Source organism: Lithobates pipiens, unplaced genomic scaffold (assembly GCF_037356315.1).
Source record: "Lithobates pipiens isolate NorthernLeopardFrog02 unplaced genomic scaffold, aLitPip1_a1.2 Scaffold_25, whole genome shotgun sequence".
Taxonomy (NCBI): domain Eukaryota; kingdom Metazoa; phylum Chordata; class Amphibia; order Anura; family Ranidae; genus Lithobates; species Lithobates pipiens.
This window is the reverse complement of record NW_027507787.1, coordinates 1,465,304-1,488,384: the sequence shown is the minus strand read 5'-3', so window position 1 is coordinate 1,488,384 and position 23,081 is coordinate 1,465,304. Positions and strand designations below refer to the sequence as shown.

Sequence of the window (23,081 nt, the reverse complement as noted above, 5' to 3'; positions counted from 1 at the left end):
AGCTGACATGTTCCCTCTGCGTGTCTTCCGGGTATTGCGGCTCTGGCGCCGGAGCCGCGATATTGTCACTCCCGCGCATGTGCGCAGGAGATTTCTCTCCGGCAGGGTCTGGACTTTCAGCCAAGAATCCCCTGTGCGCATGCGCTACTGCAGTCAGCGGCGCAATGCAAGGGGAATATCTCCTAAACCGTACAGGTTTAGGAGATATATTTTTTACCTACAGGTAAGCCTTATTATAAGCTTACCTGTAGGTAAAAGTAGAAAAAATGACTATACAACCACTTTAAGGATTCAAATAATTTATTCTTCCCCTATTAGGGAGTGTAAAATTGCATTAAACAGACAATGCAGTACCATTACCTATAATTTTGTGTTCATTTCTTTGCAGGATTGCCTTTTTGTTTATTCCCCCCCCCCCCCCCCCCCTTATATTACTTTTTTTTGTCACATTCTGAATTCCATGTGTTTGTGTTCTTGGTTTTTGAGTTTTTTTCCTGTACCCATGTAGATTGAAGGTAGTGTAGTGTGTAAGTGAGCTGATTTCTGTGGTGCCATCTGTTTCCAGATGAAGAAATTCCTTCAGCAGATGTGTCCTTTTGCCCATCCCTCTCCTGTAGTTGTAATCTTTCTCCCACTGTCTTCCCTTGTGTTCCTGCTCTCTGCAAAGTCTTGTGATCTCATGATGATGTAAACCACAGGTGTCAAACTGGCAGCCCTCCAGCGGTGGTGGAACTACAAGTCCCAGGAGGCATTGCAAAGATGACAGTTATAAGCATGACTCCCGCAGGCAGAGGCATTATGGGACTTGTAGATCCACAACAGCTGGAGGGAGGACCACCAGTTTGACACCCCAGATCAGCGATGGCGAACCTTGCTACCACAGATGTTTTGGAACTACATTTCCCATGATGCTCAACTACACTGCAGAGTGCAAGAGCATCATGAGATATGTAGTTCTAAAACATCTGGGGTGCCAAGGTTCGCCATCACTGCCCCAGATAAACTATCAGTGCTAACAGACCCTGTGTCTCATCAGGAGGTGAATGTATACTTTTCTCTTTTGGATCACTATGTCTAAAATAATCCAAAAGTTCTATCATACATAAGACTTTCACACCTGACTATGTTACTGCCCTACTGCAAATAATAGCTATTTGACATTGATGGAACTTTTATCACACAGCTTAAAATTCTGTGTGCTGCCTTGTTAGGAATGCAAACGTGTCAAAATGACAGTTGATCCTTCTGTGGATTTAGGACAGGAAGACAGATGTCTTGCACAAAAACATATGTGCAGTGGACCAATAATTCTCATAAATAGTACGCAAAATGTAAATCGAGGATTCAGCTGGCTTCATGGGACTTCCTTGGCCATATTATAATTATACATGATTTATATAGTGCCAAAAGTTTGCGAAGGGCTTTACAATCTAAAGGGAGACAGTACAGTTGCAATAAAATACAAGAGGGATAAGAGGGCCCTGCTCACAAGAACTTACAAACTAATAGGGTGGGGCAAATGGTACAACAGGTTATAGCTGTGAGGGATGAGTTGCTCACCAACTCAGAACAATTAGTATGTAGATTAATGTGGCCTCAGCCAGCGCTACTGCAGCCACACTCGCCCTGACATGTTTCGCCCCACTGAAGGGTGCCAAACATGGGGGGTGTGGCTGCAGCATTGCTGGCTGAGGCCACATTCATCTACATACTAATGCACTGGGTTGGAGACCCGTGCATTCTCTTTTCTTTGATAATGCTCTTACACCTCTGCATAGTATACTGATGCCGGCTTCTTTCACCACAAACGGGGGAGTTCAATATCTTCTCTTAGAGCAGCACTGCAAGTTTAATTTGGATCACTGCGAGGGATAAGCTGATGTAAGTGATAAAAGTTCAGTTAGTTGGAGGCATCATAGGCTTTCCTTTAGTAATTCGTTTTCAGGGATTGCCTAAAGGCAGCCAGAGTAGGAGATAGCCAGACAGATTGGGGTAGAGGGTTCTAGAGGATGGGAGAGACTCTGGAGAAGTCCTGGAAATGAGCATTGGAGGGGCAGGCCAGATAACCCGAGAGCAGGAGGTCTTGGGAGGAGTGAAGAGGACGGTTTATGTGATATTTGGAGACAAGATTGTTGGTGTAACTCTGGGCAGGATTATGCATGGCTTTGTATGGTTTTGCATTTAATTCGGTGGGCAATCAAATCCAGAGGAGGGATTGGCGGGGGGGGGGGGGGGGGGGCACAAAGGTAGATGAGTCTTTAAACCTGATTCAGAAAGTAAAATCTTAGAGGCTCCATCCCGTATCCTGGATTTTCACTGGATAGACCGAGTTTGTCTATATACACAATATCTGTAGGATGTTGGTCCTTGCAGCTCAGATTAAGATAATCTTTCAAAATCCAACTACATCTTTTATTTATTTTTTTGTGGGGAGTAGGAGAAGGAAATCAAGAGACACTATTAGAAAAACCACACAAACAGAACCAATGTTTTAATTTGAACCTTTTTATAGTGTAATGGGTTCTATTTAACCACTTGCTTACTGGGCACTTAAACCCCCCTCAGTCCCAGACCAATTTTCAGCTTTCAGCGCTGATGCACTTTGAATGACAATTGCGCGGTCATACAACACTGTACCCAAATGAAATTTCTATCATTTTTTTCCCACAAATAGAGCTTTCTTTTGGTGGTATTTAGTTACAGCTCGGAGTTTTATTTTTTGCTAAACAAACAAAAAAAGATGCAAAAAAAAAATAAAAAAAAAATCATGTTTTAATAGTTTGTTATAAAATTTTGCAAACGGGTCATTTTTCTCCTTCATTGAAGTGCGCTGATAAGGCGGCACTGATAGGCTGCATTGGTGGGCACTGATGGGCTGCATTGGTGGGCACTGATGGGCTGCATTGGTGGGCACTGATGGGCTGCATTGGTGGGCACTGATGGGCTGCATTGGTGGGCACTGATGGGCTGCATTGGTGGGCACTGATGGGCTGCATTGGTGGGCACTGATGGGCTGCATTGGTGGGCACTGATGGGCTGCATTGGTGGGCACTGATGGGCTGCATTGGTGGGCACTGATGGGCTGCATTGGTGGGCACTGATGGGCTGCACTTGTGGGCACTGATGGGCTGCACTTGTGGGCACTGATAGGCATAGTTAAGGCGGCACTGATGGGCAAAGATGGGCACAGATAAGATGGCACGGATGGGTGGCACGGATAAGTGGCACGGATGGGTGGCACGGATGGGCACTGATAGGTACCACAGATAGATGGGACTGATGGGCACTGATAGGTGGCACTGATAGGTGGCTCTGATAGGTGGCACTGCTGGGCACTGATGGGCGGCACTGCTGGGCACTGATGGGCGGCACTGCTGGGCACTGATGGGCGGCACTGGGGTGCAGCACCTTTGAGGCAGATTGGGTGGCACTGTGGGTGGCACTGTGGGGTGGCACTGTGGGCATTATGGGCACAGACGGGGGGCACTTACTTTTACTTTGTTATTTTTCAGGATGGCACTGCGGGAGGCAGGTGGGCACTGGCAGGTGGCATGTGGTGCCTTTCATTGCTGGCCGTGATCGGGACTGATGTCCCGATCACGGCCGCCGGTGATCGGCTTTTTTTTTTTCTCCTCGCGCTGTCAGCGCGAGGAGGAATAATAGCCGATTACCGGCTCCGTTCTATCACATGATCAGCTGTCATTGGCTGACAGCTGATCACGTGATAAGGGGTCGGGATCGACCCCTTACACGGATCGGTGATCAGGCGAGTCTCACGGACTCGCCGATCACAGAGCGCGCCGCGCGCGCCCCTCAGGGGGCGCGCAGGCCGCTCGTAACCAGGACGACGTCAATAGACGTAGTCCTGGAAATCTAGGTCCGCGCTAATGCCGTCATTCGGCAATAGCGCGGTACCCAAGTGGTTAAAGTATATCATTGGTGATGGGCCAGATGTTCGTTTGTTAGTAGAACTTAGACGGGGATTTACCTAAAAAAAAGACCCAGTTGTTGCCAACATCCCATATTTATTGGTTGAACAAACATATGGGGCGCTCACGGCAAGTTTCGCCCACCATGGAGTGCCCCATAATGCCTTGCTTGATCGCAGTGCATTGAAGGCTGCTGATTGGCCAAAGCATACACCTGACCTGTATGCTTTGGCCAATCACAGCACGATGTACCGTGTGAGATAAAGTTGCAACGAATGCCGTCGTATTCTCTAGGGTCTCTGCTAAAAAAAACATATATAATTTCTGGAGGTTCTATGTAATTTTCTAGCAAAAAAATTATGCTTTTTACATGTAGGAGAGAGATGTCAGCATTGGCATGGGTGGCAAGTGGTTAAAAAAAAAAATTACGTGCGGTCCCCCCAAAATCCATACCATGGTTCTGGCATAGATTTTACGGGGAACTCCATGCCAAAATAAAAAAAAAAAAATGTGTGATTCCCCCCCCCCCCAAAATTCATACCAGACGCACTTATCCGAGCATGCAGACTAGCAAGCCAGGAAGGGGGGGGGGGGGGCAAGCGAGCCAGATCCTGGCCCCCCTATGTGAATGGGTATCGGGCACATTGTTACCCTTACCTATTCACCTAAAAAGTGTCAAAAAGTAAAAACCACAATAGACCCTTTTTGACAAGTCCTTTATTAAAGAGCAAGTAAACCCTGATGGGTTTACTTTCTCTTTGTCTCTCTGCAATGGTAAAGCATAATGTCAGTTAAAACAAAAACAGCAGAAGATTTAATAGTTGGAAAGATGAAAAATTACTGAAGTTCCACTTTAAGCTTAACTGAGAGCTCCTTTTTATATACTACATAAGGATGGCTTGTATGAGTGACCCCGTTTCTGGCACCTCTTCCGAAACTCTTCGGTGCCATTATAGCACCGCACAAACCTCATCACAGCATGGCTGTCCCACCCATTGTACAATGTGCTTTTTATCAAAGCAGTTAAAGGTGTTGAGATTATTCCTGGGCAAGGTGTCTGTTGGTGAACAGCAGTAGCCATTAAATGGCCAGTAAGGTCCGTGTCCTGGCCAGAATGGAGCCGTTGCATTTTACAGGTAGGTGCATGATTTGCATGCAGATTCTCGTTTTATTAAAAAAAAAAAAAAAAAAAAAAAATACTTCTGTTCATCAAAAGCTTCCTTTTACTTGCATTACTAGACCCAGGTATCTAGGTGTGGAAGATTGCATTGTGTTTTACGACATGTTGGTATGCACAACTATCCCTTCAGTGTCCCATTGTGTCAGCTGCGAGATTTTATTTCCACACCCTTTTAACGTCCACATTCCCCATCTGCCTTCTTTTCTGCTTCGTACTGATATGACAATTGAAGGAAATCTGTACTGACCGAAATATAGACACTCCCACTACTAATAATAAAAAATGAAAATGCTGTCATTTTGACCCAGTGACTTAAATACATTGGGACGTTCCCCAATACAAAAACATACAAATCCATGAAAGCAGAACTTCTGACCTGCAAATATATTCCTAGATAATATAAGATAATATAATATACAGTAGTGAACGATATTTCATATAATGTGCAAAGCTGCAATAAAAGTGCAAGGTTGGAAAAAAAAATCCAAAAATGTATACGTTTATAAATTCATATCTTCAAAGTGAATAAAAAAAGATGTCAAGCAAACGGTCATCATTCTATAGTGAAGTCCATCCAGGTGCTTGTATTGTACAAAGGTGCTTGGTGCCAAAAAGCGCTTCTTAGATCAGCGGACCGCTTACCAGACCAATACAATCTCACAATATTGTGCGCTTGGTACATTCCACTCCGGAGAGCTGACGCTCTCACCATCAGGAGCAGACTGACCATTTGGGCACTTGGGCACTGCCCGAGGGCCCTATGCCACTAAGGGGCCCCATCAGGGTTGCCAACCTCAAAAAACCAGGGACAGTATGTAAAAATCTTCTTTTTTTTTTTTTAATCCAAGATTATAGCTGCCCCGCCTCTCCTGTACCTTTCCTGTGTGTGTGTGTGTGTGTGTGTGTGTGTGTGTGTGTGTGTGCACTATGTGGCCCCATAATCTTCCATTGCCCGGGGGGCCCCATAATCTTCCATTGCCCGGGGGGCCCCATAATCTTCCATTGCCCGGGGGGCCCCATAATCTTCCATTGCCCCGGGGGGCCCCATAATCTTGCCCCGGGGGGCCCCATAATCTTCTTCTGACTTTTGACTGATAAGGGGTTGAGTTTAAGACTGGGGCGGAGTGTAGATGAAGCCAGCCATAGTTGGATCGAATCTCGGCTAGTTTAGCAGGTAAGGACTGAGATTTAATCCATCTAAGGGTAGGCTGGTTGTACTGAAGTCAATCGATCACCTTCAGTACAGCCAGCCTATTAGATATTATGCATAGGATTACTGCCAGCGGCTATAGCTTTCTGCTGACAAGGAAGGCTCCCATCTGGCAGAACACAATAGCGCAGCGGGAGAGATTCCCCCCATCAACACTGAGGGCACTTTGACACTGAGGTGCTGGGGCGTCGGCGATAAAGTGCAGCTATTTTTTGCGCCTCTTTTTGGCCGCTAGCGGGGTGCTTTTAACATCCATTAGCAGCTGAAAAAGGGTTCAAAGCACCGTTGCAGTGCCCCTAAAATGACAGTAAAAATAGCTGCCCTTTAACGCCGATGCCTCAGTGTGAAAGTGCCCTCCGTGTTGATGGGGGAATCTTTCCCGCTGCGCTACTGTGTTCTGCCAGCTAGGAGCCTTCCTTGCCAGCAGAACGCTATAGCCACTGGCAGTAATCATATGAAAAATATCTGATAGGCTGGCTGTACTGAAGGTGATTGCCTTTAGCCTCCGCTAGCAGCCGAAAAAGGGTTAAAAGCGATGGCAAAGCGTCACTGCATCAGCGTTTTGGAGGCGCTGCCTGTTGATTTCATGGAGCAGGGGTGCTTTAGGAGCAGTGTATACACCACTCCTAAAGCTCCTCAAAGATGCTGCTTGCAGGACTTTAAGCGTCCTGCTTAGTGCACCGCTCCAAAGTGAACGCACTCGGGCTTTCACACTGGAGTGACAGGAGAGGTGATTTACAGGCGCTATTTTTTTTTGTGACTTTTGTTGCAGGAAAGAAAATCACATCTATGAGTTGCTTACGACCCCATGTACAGCCTGGTCCTCTAATTCAGGGGCTCCATGTGGGTGCAAAAAACGATTTCAATATAAAAGCAGGTGCACTTCAACAGTATTGCTAGCTTCCATCATTTTTAGGCTGTAACAGATTTGATTTAATGATATCATTGGTTAGAAATGGGATGAATTGGCATTCGTATGTTGTTGGTTTTCATCCGTATTGAATACAGATGTCAATGTTGCGTGAACAAGGATTGGTTGTTTCCACTGTATTTGAGATCCTGTTCTGTTTTTACAGTGATCAGAATTTCCATAATTACACGTTAATTCCACTGAAGGAGGAGTTCAGCCGGGGGCGCGGCCTGGAGGTTGGCGCAAGGGCCTGGGCCAAGGAGGATGTTCTGCTTTTCTTCTGTGACGTTGACATCTATTTCACCCCAGGCTTTCTAGACACATGCAGACTAAGCTCAGAACCTGGTGAGTCTATGCTGTTTAGGTGACCTCTAACAAAGTAAGGTGGACAGTATAGGACTATATCACGTCTATGAGTTGGAGAGCATAACTTTTGTTGCCTTCCATAAAAAAAAGACTCAAACAGTGGATACTGAAGCCATATTTCCTAATGTATGGACTACCTGGCTGGTAATATGATGTAGAAAAAAAAATGAATGACCAGGTAGATAAAATTGCACAGGATTTATTTTTTTCGAATAGAGCATGCTCGTTATTTTTCTCCATTATATTTACCTTTTTTCTTTTCCATTGTGGTAATATTCAGATCCCGTTGACGTCTACTGCAAGAGCAGGGTACTGGGTGTCTAATTTGTGACAGTAGAGAACTAGGACAACTTATGTAGAACTATATGCAAAACTTTTTTATTAATTTTTGTTATAGCAAAGGAGGGTTATAACCCCCTGAATGTTTATTTTTGCCATCTGTATCCCATGACAAAGATTTCTCTTCACTTCCTGTCCCAAACAGGAAGTAAGAGGAAATCCCTGCAAATTAAGGGAATTCTTGGGGACCCCTAGGTCACCAGAACTAGTGTCCCCATTGAAATATTTCCCCTCTTAATGTTTTGGGGACAACCCAAAATGTGGGATTTTGTTTTTTCTTTCATTTTCAATGATGATAGTAAACAGGCCAGAAAGGGTGAATCTCCCTAACGGGGGCGCAGACTGCAATAAAAACTTCCAGGAGTGCTAATCCCTCTCCGCTATACAAAACTAAAAGAAATGTTTGCCTTTAGTTATACTTTTAATAGAGGCAGCAACATATTTAGAGTATGGCACTGCAAACATCTATCGCTAGTTGGCAGAGTCGGAGTGGTGCACCCTCCGCTGCCCAACCTCCATGAACTGATATAGACATAACCAACAGCTATTGAGGCACATAGATGGACATACCATTGCATTTCTGTAGAGGTGCCATATATAACAGAACTGTCCAGAATAAGACGTGTACTAATGGACATAGGGCTGTCAGAATGTGTTCTCTTATCAGGTAGGTAAATGGATGCAGTGCAGGGAAGTGTGCCTTAATATCATAGAAGTTCTTCTTTCCTCATCTTATACTTTAGTATATGATGTTTAAATGAGAAGTTTGCTGATTCACTGCTCTAAAATTCTTCCAGTAGTGAATTAGTTGACCAGAACATGCTCCACCAGTGAGATCATACACTGGTCTCTCTGCAGTTTATTGCCTCCTTTGACACACACCCCAATTCCCAGTTTTGATGCCATCAATTAGATGGTGCTACACCGAATTCACCAGCCCCTTTTTCACACCAGTAGTAAATGTTCATTTACCCCTTAGTGACCAGTCTCCAGAGTATGTGTAAACTGCTTAGTAACCAGTTACCAGAGTATGCACATTAACCCTTTAGTGACCAATCTCCAGCGCAGTGTTTCTTGAACCACATTTCTGATGAATTCTAGTGTTCCCCAGAAATTGCTAGTAGTTCTTTGAGCAATGAGCAGATTGATCTGCCACCTGAATGAATGGTTCTAGTACCAAAATTACTCGGCAGAGCTGAGGGCAACCATTGACCAGCAATGTAAGTGGGCACTACAGTGATTACCAATCTAAGTGCCACCTTTCTGCTAACCACCTCTCCCAATGATAGTGAAAATAAAGGGCCACCCCTCCCACTGGCCACCTAAGCAAAGGGCCACCACCTAATCAAAAGGCCACTCCTCCCACTGGCCACCCAGCAAAAGGGCCACCTAAGCAAAGGGCCACCACTTAACCAAAAGGCCTCTCCTCCCACTGGCCACCTGACCCAAGGGCTGCCACCCAACCAAAGGGCCACCCCTTATACTTGCTACCTAACCAAAGGGCAGCCACCTAACCAAAGGGCCAGTCCTCCCGCTGGCCACCTAACCAAAGGGCCAGTCCTCCCGCTGGCCACCTAACCAAAGGGGCCAGTCCTCCCGCTGGCCACCTAACCAAAGGGGCCAGTCCTCCCGCTGGCCACCTAACCAAAGGGGCCAGTCCTCCCGCTGGCCACCTAACCAAAGGGGCCAGTCCTCCCGCTGGCCACCTAACCAAAGGGGCCAGTCCTCCTGCTGGCCACCTAACCAAAGGGGCCAGTCCTCCCGCTGGCCACCTAACCAAAGGGGCCAGTCCTCCCGCTGGCCACCTAACCAAAGGGGCCAGTCCTCCCGCTGGCCACCTAACCAAAGGGGCCAGTCCTCCCGCTGGCCACCTAACCAAAGGGGCCAGTCCTCCCGCTGGCCACCTAACCAAAGGGGCCAGTCCTCCCGCTGGCCACCTAACCAAAGGGGCCACTCCTCCCGCTGGCCACCTAACCAAAGGGGCCAGTCCTCCCGCTGGCCACCTAACCAAAGGGCCAGTCCTCCCGCTGGCCACCTAACCAAAGGGCCAGTCCTCCCGCTGGCCACCTAAGCAAAGGGCCAGTCCTCCCGCTGGCCACCTAAGCAAAGGGCCAGTCCTCCCGCTGGCCAACAGTGTAAGGATAAGGCCATATCAATTGATTGAAGTAAATATATAAAATGTAGCCCCACCCTCAGAGTTAAATTGCCCTACAACTTCATTCAAATACAGCAATAATTTTTTTTATGAACTCAATAGAAGAATACCAAGGTCTGAAGCATGTCTTTATTTTCTAGGTAAGAAAGTCTTCTATCCAGTTGTATTTAGTCTTTACAATCCTGCAATTGTGTATGCCAATCTAGATGTACTACCCTCTGTGGAGCAACAGCTGGTGAGTATAGTACTTCTGTTTCACCTAAAACATATATAAACGATTGGATAGCTCTGTGGGTTCACACAACTATGACTGTTGTGAAAAGACCAGAATAAGATGAGATAAAATGACAGAAGCTTTTCACAGCATAACAGTCAATTAACCCGCTCAGCAGGCCCTAACATACCACCTGCAGGCTGCCAGTGGTAAATCTATAATCCAGTATTCCCGATTTACCTTTAATAAAAAGAAATAAAACCTGTACAGAGCCTTGAAAAAGTATTCATACCCCTTGCAATTTATGTTACAACCAAAAACATAAATGTATTTTTTATTAGGATTTTATGTGATAGACCAACACAAAGTGGCACATAATTGTTAAGTGGTAGGAAAATGATAAATGGTTTTCAACATTTGTTAACAAAGAAATATGTGAAAAGTGTGCTGTGCATTTGTATTGAGCCCACTGAGTCAATATTTCGTAGAACCACCTTTCACTGCAATTACAGCTGAAAGTCTTTTTTTGGATGTCTCTGCCAGCTTTGCCCATCTAAAGAGTGATTTTTTTTTTTGCCCATTCTTCTATATAAATAGCTCAAGCTCTGTCAGATTGGATGGAGAGCGTCTGTGAACAGCAATTTCCAAGTCTTGCCACAGATTCTCAATTGGATTTAGGTCTGGACTTTGACTGGGCCTTTCTAACACATGAATAAGCTTTGATCAAAGCCATTCCATTGTAGCTCTGGCTGTATGTTTAGGGTCATTGTCCTGCTGGAAGGTGAACTTCTGCCCCAGGCACAAGTATTTTACAGACTCATAACAGGTATTCTTCTAAGATTGCCCTGTATTTGGCTCCATCCATCTTCCCATCAACTTTGATCAGCTTCCCTGCCCCTACTAAAGAAAAGCATCCTTACAGCATGATGCTGCCACCACCATGTTTCACGGTGCGGATGGTGTTTTCAGGGTGATGTGCAGTGCTAGTTTTCCGCCACATATAGCGTTTTGCTTTTAGGCCATAAAGTTACATTTTGGCCTCATCTGACCAGGGCACCTTCTTCCACATGTTTGCTGTGTCCCCCACATGGCTTCTCGCAAACTGCAAACGGGACTTCTTATGGCTTTCTTTCAACAATGGCTTTCTTCTTGCCACTCTTCCATAAAGACCAGATTTGTGGAGAGCACGACTAATAGTTGTCCTGTGGACAGATTCTCCAACCTGAGCTGTGGATCTCTGATGCTTCTGCAGTTACCATGGACCTCTTGGCTACTTCTCTGATTAATGCTCTCCTTGCCCGGCCTGTCAGTTTAGGTGGACGGCCATGTCTTGGTAGTTTTGCAGTTGTGCCATACTCTTTCCATTTTTGGATGATGGCTTGAACAGAGCTCTGTAACATTTTCAAAACTTGGGGTATTTTTCATAACCTAACCCTGCTTTAAACTTCAACTTTATCCCTGACCTGCTTGGTGTGTTTCTTGGCCTTTATGATGTTGTTTGTTCCCTAAGGTTCTCTAACAAACCTCTGAGGGCTTCATAGAACAGTTGTATTTATACTGAGATTAAAATACACACAGGTGGACTCTATTTACTAATTAGGTGACATATGAAGGCAATTGGTTGCGTTAGATTTTAGTTAGGCCCCTTTCACACTGGGGCGGGAGGTGCATCGGCGGTAAATCACTGCTATTTTTTAGTGACGCTTTACCGTCTAATTTGCAGCGCTGTTTGGCCTCTAGTGTGGCAGTTTTACCCCCTCGCTAGTGGCTGAGAAAGGGTTAAAAACCACTGCAAAGCGCCTCTGCAGAGGCTCTTTGCCGGTGGTATAGCCACGGTGCCACATTGATTTCAATGGGCAGGAGCGGTGTTGCTAGCAGATGTTGCTAAGCAAGACTTTTTTTTTTTTTTTTTTTTTACCATCCTGCCAGCGCACCGCTCCAGTGTGAAAGCCCTGGAGACAAAGCAGCAGCTGTTTCAGGGCACTTTTCAGGCGCTGTTTTTAGTGCTGTAGCACCTGCAAAGCGCCCCAGTGTGAAGGGGGTCTTAGGGGTATTAGAGTAAAGGGGGCTGAATACAAATGCATTGCCACACTTTTCAGATTTTTATTTGTAAAAAATGTAAAACCATTTATCATTTTCCTTCCATTTCACAATTATGTGCCACTTTGTGTTGGTCTAAAATCCCAATAAAATACATTTATGTTTTTGGTTGTAGATGACAAAGTGTGGAAAATTTCAAGGGGTGTGAATACTTTTTCAAAGCACTGTGTGTCATTTTGCTGTTAGGGGCCTCTTTAAAAAATAAGAATGAAGTTGTTGCCTAAGGTCAGATTCAAATCCGGTTGGTTATTATGTAACAACAACTTGCATTCCTGTTTTCTACAGTAAAAAAAAAAAAAAACACCCCGAGTTATGTAAATTACTGGTGTGAAAAGCTTTTGTGTGACCTTTAATGAAGGTGGGATGAAAGCTGGCAGACTCACACTTCAAAATTGCTATGTTTCTTTTAAAAGCTGATTTCCAGACACACGGCTAAATTCACAATCCGCTGACATTTAAGGCAGCTGAATGAACTGCCTGCATTTGTAATTATCCATCCAGTCCTAAGATTTAAACAGCTCTGCCAGACAACGGAGTCAGCCTTGTGAACTACATTTCTTTGCAGCTGTTAAATTGGCAATAAAAAAATTGGAGCATTGCATACTAGGACATTATGACAGACGTCCCTTGAAACAAAACCCTCCAGTGGTGAACTGTCACCACTAAAGCCGCGTACACACGGGGCGGACTGTCTGGCCAACTTAGTCCGTCAGACAATCCGACGGACAGTCCGTCATACTTTCGAATGAACGGACTTGACCACACACACCACTTTTTGAGCGGACTAATACGGCGTACTAAGTCCGCCATACTATCCGCCCTACTTTTGAAATTAACGGACTCGCCCACACACGCGGAGGAAAGTCCGCTCATTTCGAGCGCGTCTCCAGGTAGGCGGGGCCTGCGAAGGAGACGTCGCTGGCCCCGCCGCCTGGTATGGACTTAAAGGGGAACCCCAACGCCGAAAAAAATCGGCGTGGGGGTCCCCCCCAAGTCCACAACAGACCCGGCCAGGAAAGGGGGGCGAGCGAGCGCCCCCCCTCCTGAGCCGTACCAGGCCGCGTGCCCTCAACATGGGGGGGTGCCTTGGGGAAGGTGGGGCTGCGCGGCCCCCCCACCCCAAAGCACCTTGTCCCCATGTTGATGAGGACAAGGGCCTCTTCCAGACAACCCTGCCCGTTGGTTGTCGGGGTCTGCGGCCCCCCACCCTATGTGAATGAGTATGGGGTACAATGTACCCCTACCCATTCACCTGTAAAATAAAAGTACCAAAAAAAACACAACACACGAGATAAAAATACTTTATTGCACAGCTCCGGGGGTCTTCCGTCTTCGGGGGTCTTCTCGCCGGACTCCTCCGCTATCTTCTTGTAGCTCTTTTGCTAGCGGAGGAGTCCGGCTTTCTTCCTCGCCGCCGTCTCTTCTCCCGACTTCGGGGGTCTTGTCCCCCTCTTCGGTTCTTCTGCCGGGCCACCGCGCCTTCTTATAGCTCTTTTACAGGCGGTGGCCCGGTCTTCTGTCGCCGCCGTCGCCGCCGCCTTCCGTTCTTCTTCTTCTTCTCCTTCTCCTTCTCCTTCTCCTTCTCCTTCTCCTTCTCCTTCTCCTTCTCCTTCTCCTTCTCCTTCTCCTTCTCCTTCTCCTTCTCCTTCTCCTTCTCCTTCTCCTTCTCCTTCTTCTCCTTCTCCTTCTTCTTCTTCTTCTTCTTCTTCTCCTTCTTCTCCTTCTCCTCCAGGAGATGTTGCCTCGACGATCTCTCCAGCCGGAATGCCAGGAACGCACTGCGCGGCCACTTATATAGGGACAATGGGGCGGTGTCACATGGCTTTATGTCACATGGGTTGGTGTCACATGGTGACCCCGCCCCCTTACAATGTCATAGTCCTCATGTGACATCAACCCATGTGACCAACCCATGTGACATAAAGCCATGTGACACCGCCCCTTGTCCCTATATAAGTGGCTGCGCAGTGCGTCCCTGGCATTCCGGTCGGAGAGATCGTCGAGGCAACATCTCCTGGAGAAGAAGAAGAAGAAGAAGAAAAAGAACGGAAGGCGGCGGCGACAGAAGACCGGGCCACCGCCTGTAAAAAAGCTATAAGAAGGCGCGGTGGCCCGGCAGAAGAACCGAAGAGGGGGACAAGACCCCCGAAGTCGGGAGAAGAGGCCGGCGGCGAGGAAGAAAGCCGGACTCCTCCGCTAGCAAAAGAGCTACAAGAAGATAGCGGAGGAGTCCGGCGAGAAGACCCCCGAAGACGGAAGACCCCCGGAGCTGTGCAATAAAGTATTTTATCTCGTGTGTTGTGTTTTTTTTTGGTACTTTTATTTTACAGGTGAATGGGTAGGGGTACATTGTACCCCATACTCATTCACATAGGGTGGGGGGCCGGTATCCGGGGGCCCCCTTATTAAAGGGGGCTCTCGGATTCCGATAAGCCCCCCGCCCGCAGACCCCGACAACCAACGGCCAGGGTTGTCGGGAAGAAGCCCTTGTCCTCATCAACATGGGGACAAGGTGCTTTGGGGTGGGGGGGCCGCGCGGCCCCCCCTTCCCCAAGGCACCCCCCCATGTTGAGGGCACGCGGCCTGGTACGGCTCAGGAGGGGGGGCCGCTCGCCCCCCTTTCCTGGCCGGCCGGGTAGCGTGCTCGGACAAGGGTCTGTTGTGGACTTGGGGGGGGGACCCCCACGCCGATTTTTTTTTTTTTTTTTTTTTTGGCGTTGGGGTTCCCCTTTAAGTCCATACCAGGCGGCGGGGCCAGCGACGTCTCCTTCGCGGGCCCCGCCTACCTGGAGACGCGCTCGAAATGAGCGGACTTTTCTCCGGGCGGGAAAAGTCCGCTCATTTCAAAAGTACGGCGGACTGGCACACACACGGGCGGATTGTCCGCCGAAATGCGAGTCCGACGGACAGTATTACGGAAATTCCGAAATATTTAGTCTGCCAGACTGCACGCTGAAAAAGTCCGCTGAAGCCCACACACGAACGGACTGTCCGCTGAAATGTGTTTCGGCGGACTAAGTAGGCCAGACAGTCCGCCCGTGTGTACGCGGCTTAACAGGGTTTCCATCTTCACTCGGTCTGTCTTCCGGGTGTGTGTGCTCCGGCCGCTTGAATGGTGAACCACAGTGGTTTTACTCCCGTGCATACGCACGGGAGTCATGGTCTATTGGCACACAGCTCTGAAATGGCTGGCGCCTTCCATTCAGTGTGTGTGCGCCAGTGACATCACTAATGTTTAATTTCCTAAATTATGTCTTATTATAGGTTTACCTTTTAGGTATAAATCACTTTACCACCGCTTTAAGCAACACAGCTTTGTCCCTTCCCTACCTCCAGCCTATTATTGACAGTGAAGGAGCAGTAACAGATGGAAGAGGTTATCTCTCTGCTCTCTCCTCTATTCAGCATGTTGCTTGTCAGCATATCAGCATTGCAGTACAACTGATTAGCCCCTGGAGCTGCCCCTTTTCACCAGGGCAGGGCCGAAGTGCAAAGGATCTTGAGTCACATTTTAGTGTATAATCACATTTAAAAGAAAGGTGTGGAGTACCCCTAAAACAAAAAATGCATCTTTGTGCAGCTCTATGGCTGCAGTATTGGTCCGATGATGCAGCGATCATCTGCTGCCTCTAATCTGGAGAACTGAGTGATCACATGACCACTGATGGCTCCATTCTTGGATCTGCTCTGAGCAGAGAGGGGTGATTGTCAGTGACCACCACTCTGTACTTTTCCCCTCCAGTGCTCACTGGAGCCCTGTGTCAGGGATGGAGGCGGGAGCAGCTGACTCTGTGGCATGCTGGGAGGCGGAGTAAGCTGTGGGTCAGGCATCTAGGTGGATTCTGACACCTTTAGAGTCTGGAGCTGCTCTGTCAGTCAGCTGACCCCAGGCTTTAGCCCGCTGTTGGTTGATTCTGAGTCACTTGAGAACACAAGTAAGTGCAATCCTGTGACCAAATGAGAACTATGAACATACTTCTCTTTTAAGACTACTTTGAGAGAGCTGTTAAATGAATACACAACATGTGTGTACTGAGTTCATCTATAAAGGAAGAAGTGCAATCCATACAGAAATGTAAAACACACACACACACACACACACACACACACACACACACACACACACACACACACACACACACACACACACTACAAAACCAGATGAGGCTTATTAGACATGTACCACTAGTAACATTACTTTTCATTGCCTTAGGTTCATAAGAAGGACTCCGGCTTCTGGCGAGATTTTGGGTTTGGCATGACATGTCAGTATAAATCAGATTTCTTATCAATAGGTAAGTTCTTGTTTTTCCAGCAAAGCGATTTGATTTTAGTACAAATTATGGTTATGAAAACAAATAGTTGCCACTGCTGTTGTACCCTGGCTATAGTATTTTGTGACATGCTTCAAGTGGATGCAAACCCTCACATATATCCAATGGAGCGACTGGCCTCAGGTGATACACAGAGATTAAAGTGTCTGTTTCCCTAAAAAAAAAAAGGGGCTGTTCCCTTATAGTAAATTAAACAGTACAGTGCTTGTGCTGTCTAATCTGCCCCTTTCTAAACTGTAAAAAAAAACTGGCTGATCCTTTCGCTTCCTGTGTCCCCCCTCTCTGTACTGACCACGACGATCAGAGCTGCTGAGCCCTGATCACTGTGGTCAGGTTACGCCCCTCTGTCATCCACAGATCTCCACTCTCTTCCCTTCACCCCTCCCTCCCTGCCTGTCAGCTCCATGTCTGTGTCTCTGTCAAAGCCCCCCTCTCTAAAAAGACACTTACAAGCTTTGTTTTAACCACTTCAGCCCCGGAAAATTTACCCCCTTCCTGACCAGAGCACTTTTTGCGATTCGGCACTGCGTCGCTTTAACTGACAATTGCGCGGTCATGCGACGTGGCTCCCAAACAAAATTGACGTTCTTTTTTCCCCCACAAATAGAGCTTTCTTTTGGTGGTAATTTGATCACCTCTGTGGTTTTTATTTTTTGCGCTATAAACAAAAAAAATTGCGACAATTTTGAAAAAAACACATTATTTGTTACTTTTTGCTATAATATCCCCATAAATATATATAAAAAATTTTTTTCCTCAGTTTAGGCCGATACATATTCTTCTACGTATTTTTGGTAATAATAATAAAAAATAAAAAACGCAATAAGCGTTTAATTGATTGGTTTGCGCAAAAGTTATAGCGTCTACAAAATAGGTTATTGATTTATGCCATTTTTGTTATTATTTTTTTTATTGGTAATGGTGGCGATCTGCGCTTTTTATCATGACTGCGACATTATGGCGGATACATTGGACAATCTTGACACCTTTTTGGGACCACTGTCATTAATACAGTGACCAATGCTAAATTGTATTGATTACTGTAAAAATGCCACTGGCAGTGAAAGGGTTAACCACTAGGTGGCGCTGAAGGGGTTAAGAGTGTCCTAGGGAGTGATTCGGGGTTTGTGTGACACGTCACTGATCAGCACTTCCGATTACAGCAGAACGGGGAAAAGCTTGTTTACATCAGCATCTCACTGTGAGACAATCACGAGTATCCCCACGGACATCGGGTCCGCGGGATCCGTGATCGCAGAGCTCCCGGTGGGCACGCCCACGAGCCGCCTCTTAAAGGGCAACGTGCAGGTACGTTAATCTCCCTGTACATACCCTTCTGCCGCAGTATATCTACGTGAGGCGGTCGGGAAGCAGTTAATATAATTTAATAATAGAGGGGCTGTCAGTGATTTACATGTTTATGGTAACCACCACTTTAAATAAATCCTCCTTCATAAGTTGTACCTGTTTATCTGCATTTTTTCTACATCAGTTCCAAGGTGCAGAATTTATAAAGCTTGTCTGAGCTGCTAGAAAACAGGGGGTGGAGAGCTAAAGTTACTCTTCAGAGTTTGGTGAGGAGAGCTCTGACAACTGATTGGAGGGAAGGGAAGGGACACACCCTCCTTCACACAGGAACAGAGTTGAGGCTGAACCAATCACAGGTTGTGTGCTGGAGAACCCCACGCCCCGTCACCTGTTTTTCTCTTGGTGTAAGGAAAACTTGTCAGAAGTGACTCATGCTGAGAGCAGGGGAATGACGCAGCAGGCATAAATGACACAGTGCTCTTGAGACAAGTACACACTATAGAGGGATATGCTTTGTTCATATTTCGTGTCGAAGGTTTACTTTAACCACTTCCCACCCGGCCAATGCACATATATACGGCCGGGTGGGAGCCGTCTACTTCTGATAGGACGTTCAGGAACGTCCTTCAGAAGGAGCGGGATCACGCGCGCGCGTGCCCACGCAGCGGTGCGATCCCGATTTGCTCGTGTCACCCGGACACGGCACATCTCAGATCGGGAGGAGGGCTCTGTGATTGGCCCTCCTGATCACATGACGGCCGTGTCCAATCACGGCCGTCATGTGATGTAAGCAAACAGCCGGTTGCTAGGCAATCGGCTCCTCCTCTCCTCACACGGAAGTCATCGCTGAGGAGAGGAGAGCAGATCGCTGCAGCCGGCTGGTGATCAGTGAGTATGAGCTGTTTTTTACAGCTTTTTACTAACTGATCACCAGTCTAGTGTAAACACACAACACACCGTACAAACACAGTCCCCACATATGTCCCCAAAACATACATGTCCCCAAATAATAAAAACACATGTCCCTAATAATAAAAACATGTCCCCCACATATGTCCCACTAAAATCACATGTCCCAATGATTATCTGCACACATATGTACGTGATCACCTGCACACATATGTACATGATCATTTGCGTACATATGTCCCTGATCACACAAACCAATTATTATACACTTAACGGATTTTTTTTTTACCAAAAACATGTAGCAGAATACATTTTGGCTTAAATTAATGACAAAATTAGATTTTATTAGATTTCTTTTAAAATAGAAAAAAGAAAATATTTTTTTTTTCCAAATTTCCGCTTTTTTTGCGCTTATATCGCAAAAAATAAAAACCGGAGTCGTGAATAAATAACCCCAAAATAAAGCTCTATTTGTGCGAACAAAATGATAAAAATTTCATTTGGGTACAGTGTAGCATGACCGCGCAATTGTCACTGAAAGCGCTAGAGCGATGAAAGCTGAAAATTGGGCTGGGAGGGAAGGGGGCGAAAGTGCCCTGTATTGAAGTGGTTAATGTATAATGGTGACTTTACAGGGTAACAGTTACAGATTATAACTGAGTACCAAACTTGGTTTGCCATTAAAGCTGGATATCACCCTAAAACAGAAGTTCTGGTGATCCTCCTCCAATTCTACTGTTGCCATTTTTTTTTCCTAGGGAGCATGTACCCGTTTCTGGCAGGTACCCACTCCTACTTCAACTGGAATCTCCTAGAACAGCCTTTCTCAACCTTTTCAACCCAGAGGAACCCTTGAAATAGTTCTCCAGTCTCTGGGATCCCTGCTAACAATTAGAAATCTACAACTCATGATACATTAGTGTGATGGTCAGTGGGAAGAATGGTCCTCACACTTGTGGTCATTGGGAAGAATTACCTCCTTACAGATAGCTAAAAAGATCAATGGTGTCGGTGGGAACTTATCTGAGAGGCAGAAATGGCCCAATGCTGAAGGAACCCCTAGCAACCTCTGGAGGAACCCTGGTTGAGAATCGCTGTCCTAGAAGATCCAGGTGGAAGTTTGCCCTGCCCGCCGTGCCCGCAGTGTCCTGGGACATCACAGGTCCCAGAAGGCTGCAGTTCCGTTCCCAAATTACATGTGCAATGGGGAGCCAGCTGTGAAGTCTCAGGGAGTCACAGCCATCTTCCCGAAGACTGGCGAAGAAGTGGCCCGGGTGAGGACAGCGCTGGATCCCTGCACAGGTAAGTGTCTTTGTAGTAAAAATCAGCAGCTACAGTTTTTGTAGCTGATGGCTTTACATTTTTTTTCCCAGGGTGAAGATCTGCTTTTAAAGTGGTGTTGCCACCAAAAAATAAAAAAGTGATTAAAAATATATAAAAAAAAAAAAGTGTCCAATTATTAAAAGTCAGCAGCTGCAGTATTTGTAGCTGCTGACTTTTTACATTTTTTTTTTTTTTTTTGGGGCACCCCACTTTAAGTTAAGAATTGTATAAAAGCCTTCTCTAGTAAGATGTGCAATGAATGATATTCCCACTATTGTAATTTCTCTATTCAGTTCCACATTTAGCACACTTGCTGGTCATTATTAATGGTTTGTCTCCCTCTAGTGGAAAGTTCGAGAAACGACCCTTTTGTACTCAATGTGCTCGCTTTTGTCTTTTTCCAGGTGGCTTTGATTTGGAAGTCAGAGGCTGGGGAGGTGAAGATGTGCATTTGTACAGAAAATACCTCCACGGAGATTTGATTGTGGTGCGAACACCGGTGCCGGGCCTGTTTCATCTGTGGCACGAGAAGCATTGTGTGGATGAACTCACTCCAGAGCAGTATCGCATGTGCATCCAATCGAAGGCCATGAACGAGGCTTCTCACCCGCACCTCGGCATGTTGGTGTTTCGGGATGAAATCGAGGCCCACTTGCGCAAGCAAGCCTTCAGGACAAATAATGAACCGGATGCATGAGCCATCAAGTGATGCGTGGGACCGCGAAAGCCCTAAAAGCTGAAAATCAATAGTCAGCTGGGCCTGAATAGAAATAAAAGGGTACAATATTTTGGATGCAGGACATCACTAATAAATAAGCCCAGCATATCATGAGAACATTGAAGCTTTTTGTGCCATACTATCCATTGCAAAGGTGTCTGGGTAATTCTAGACAGGGATCAGATCTGACAGAGAACGTGTACTCTAACTATGTTCAGCACAGAAAATAATCAGATTCAATAATACGTTTACGCTACTAGATCAGCATATCCATATCTAGCTGAGAAATGTATTCCCGTGGCATAGATGCCACAGCAAAGGGAGCACACAGGTACGTCTGGGCCTAGTAATGGACAGTTTTTGTGCCTTACTACTGCAGAGTCCCTTATGATCACTGCAGGAAAAGGAGAATGTGTAAATATTACATTTTTGTTTTTGTGCTTTTTACTTTTTTGCTAAATTTGATTTGTTGTTTTGGTATTTTTTTTTTTATTTTTAATTTTTTTTACTTTGATTGTCACAAGCCTGTAGAAGGAATGTTGTAGAACGGTCAAGCACATCTTTACATCACGGTTGAATAATTTCATTATGTCAGACAGTTGTGTGAATAGTTTTCTTGGTGTACGCTGGCAGGTCAGATTAAGCACAATTATTTTTTATAGCACCTCAGCTGTCAGAGGAGAGGGTGACATAATACAGCAATAAGCTAATCGGTGGCAACTTAGGATGACTGAATCGCATGCTGTATCCTGTACTTCTAGAAGGTGCTATAAGCAGCCAGGATGCATTATACTAGGCTAAAGCCTTGTTAAAGGTACAGTCCAGTTAGAGCCGAAAATGAAAACTTGATTGGCATACGTGGGTACCAATTATCTGCTCCATATACTTTTTTTTTTTTTTTTTTTATCCAGGCATTCAAGTTACCTTTCTTCTGTAGGTGAATTCAGAACGTACCTACCTGTGATGCTGGATCCTGCACTGCAAGCTCCGTACTGGCTCCCGCATATAGTAAAAAAAATGGAAATATATCAGTTTCTTACAGCCACCAATCTGATTCAAACCTTGTGTGGAAGTTTTCTTTCTGCACCACCAATCGTATTCAGAGAGAGAAGATAGAGAACAGGCTTCAGGAAGTGCGGTCTGACTGCCCTCCTCCTGACCCTGTGAGGTGCTCCCTAGAATGTGGATGCAGGTGATTGGAGAAAACTGCTACCCTGTTTCCCCCGAAACAGGGTCGGTGATTGTCGGTGATGGCTGCAATATAAGCCCTACCCCCCAAATAAGCCCTAGTTAAAGTCCTTGTAGGTCTTATTTTCAGGGTAGGGCTTATTTGCGGGGTAGGGCTTATATTTCAGCCATCGCCGACAATCACGCTAGGTCTTATTTCCAGGGAAGCAGGGTATTAAGGGAAATTGAGAGGTTTTAGCACAGTGTGGGGTTCATTAATACCTCACTGACTGCTTTTCAAATGTTACCTGTATCCTTCTTTGAAAGGATACAGCATCGGCTTTGGTAGCTGACATATCTGCTTTGGTTGGACTTTACCCTTTAATATGTTGATTAAAGTATATGTGAACCCCTGCTTTGCAAAGCAACCCATTTAAAATAGAAATGAAAGGCAACATGTTTGTGTCTATAGATATAAAAAAAAAGATCATATATCCCTTCTGTTCTCCACTGCATATGGGGCTTAGAGAGCTGGGGGAGGATAAACAGCAGCACATTGATCTCCCCAGTGAATGGCTGTGGAGGGGAAGGGGGGGGGGGTCAGCACAAGTCTGATCATTAGAAAACAGGTAGGCTGTTCTGCCTGATAACTGACTACGCTGGGGTGGATGTGCTTCTATGCCTAGTGTTGTCAGTTTGAAGAAGGAGATCGAGGGGGGACTGGCAGGATCAACGGGTATTTCACACAAAGGAAGCAACACAAAGAGAGGATTTTTTTTAAATAAGTACACGGTACAACAGACACATATCAGGAATATGAAATATTGGGGTAACATATTCTTTAAAGCTTCACTTTAGATACGTTTTTAATGAGGCTTATCACTTTTTAAGAACTTTTTTCTTTTACTTTAATACATAT

At 46.0% G+C, this 23,081-nt stretch overlaps 1 protein-coding gene across 1 annotated transcript in view; it reads left to right on the top strand.

Annotated features, from left to right (window-relative positions):
• Positions 1-21,106, top strand: part of CSGALNACT2 (chondroitin sulfate N-acetylgalactosaminyltransferase 2) — a 97,101-nt gene extending 75,995 nt beyond the window's left edge. Inside the window, exons 5-8 of the mRNA XM_077453955.1 lie at positions 7,396-7,574; positions 10,230-10,324; positions 16,617-16,698; positions 20,682-21,106. Coding sequence (XP_077310081.1) covers positions 7,396-7,574; positions 10,230-10,324; positions 16,617-16,698; positions 20,682-20,974 — 649 coding nt within the window. The 3' untranslated portion in view covers positions 20,975-21,106. The remainder of the gene's footprint in view (positions 1-7,395; positions 7,575-10,229; positions 10,325-16,616; positions 16,699-20,681) is intronic.
• The last annotated feature ends 1,975 nt before the right edge of the window (positions 21,107-23,081 follow it).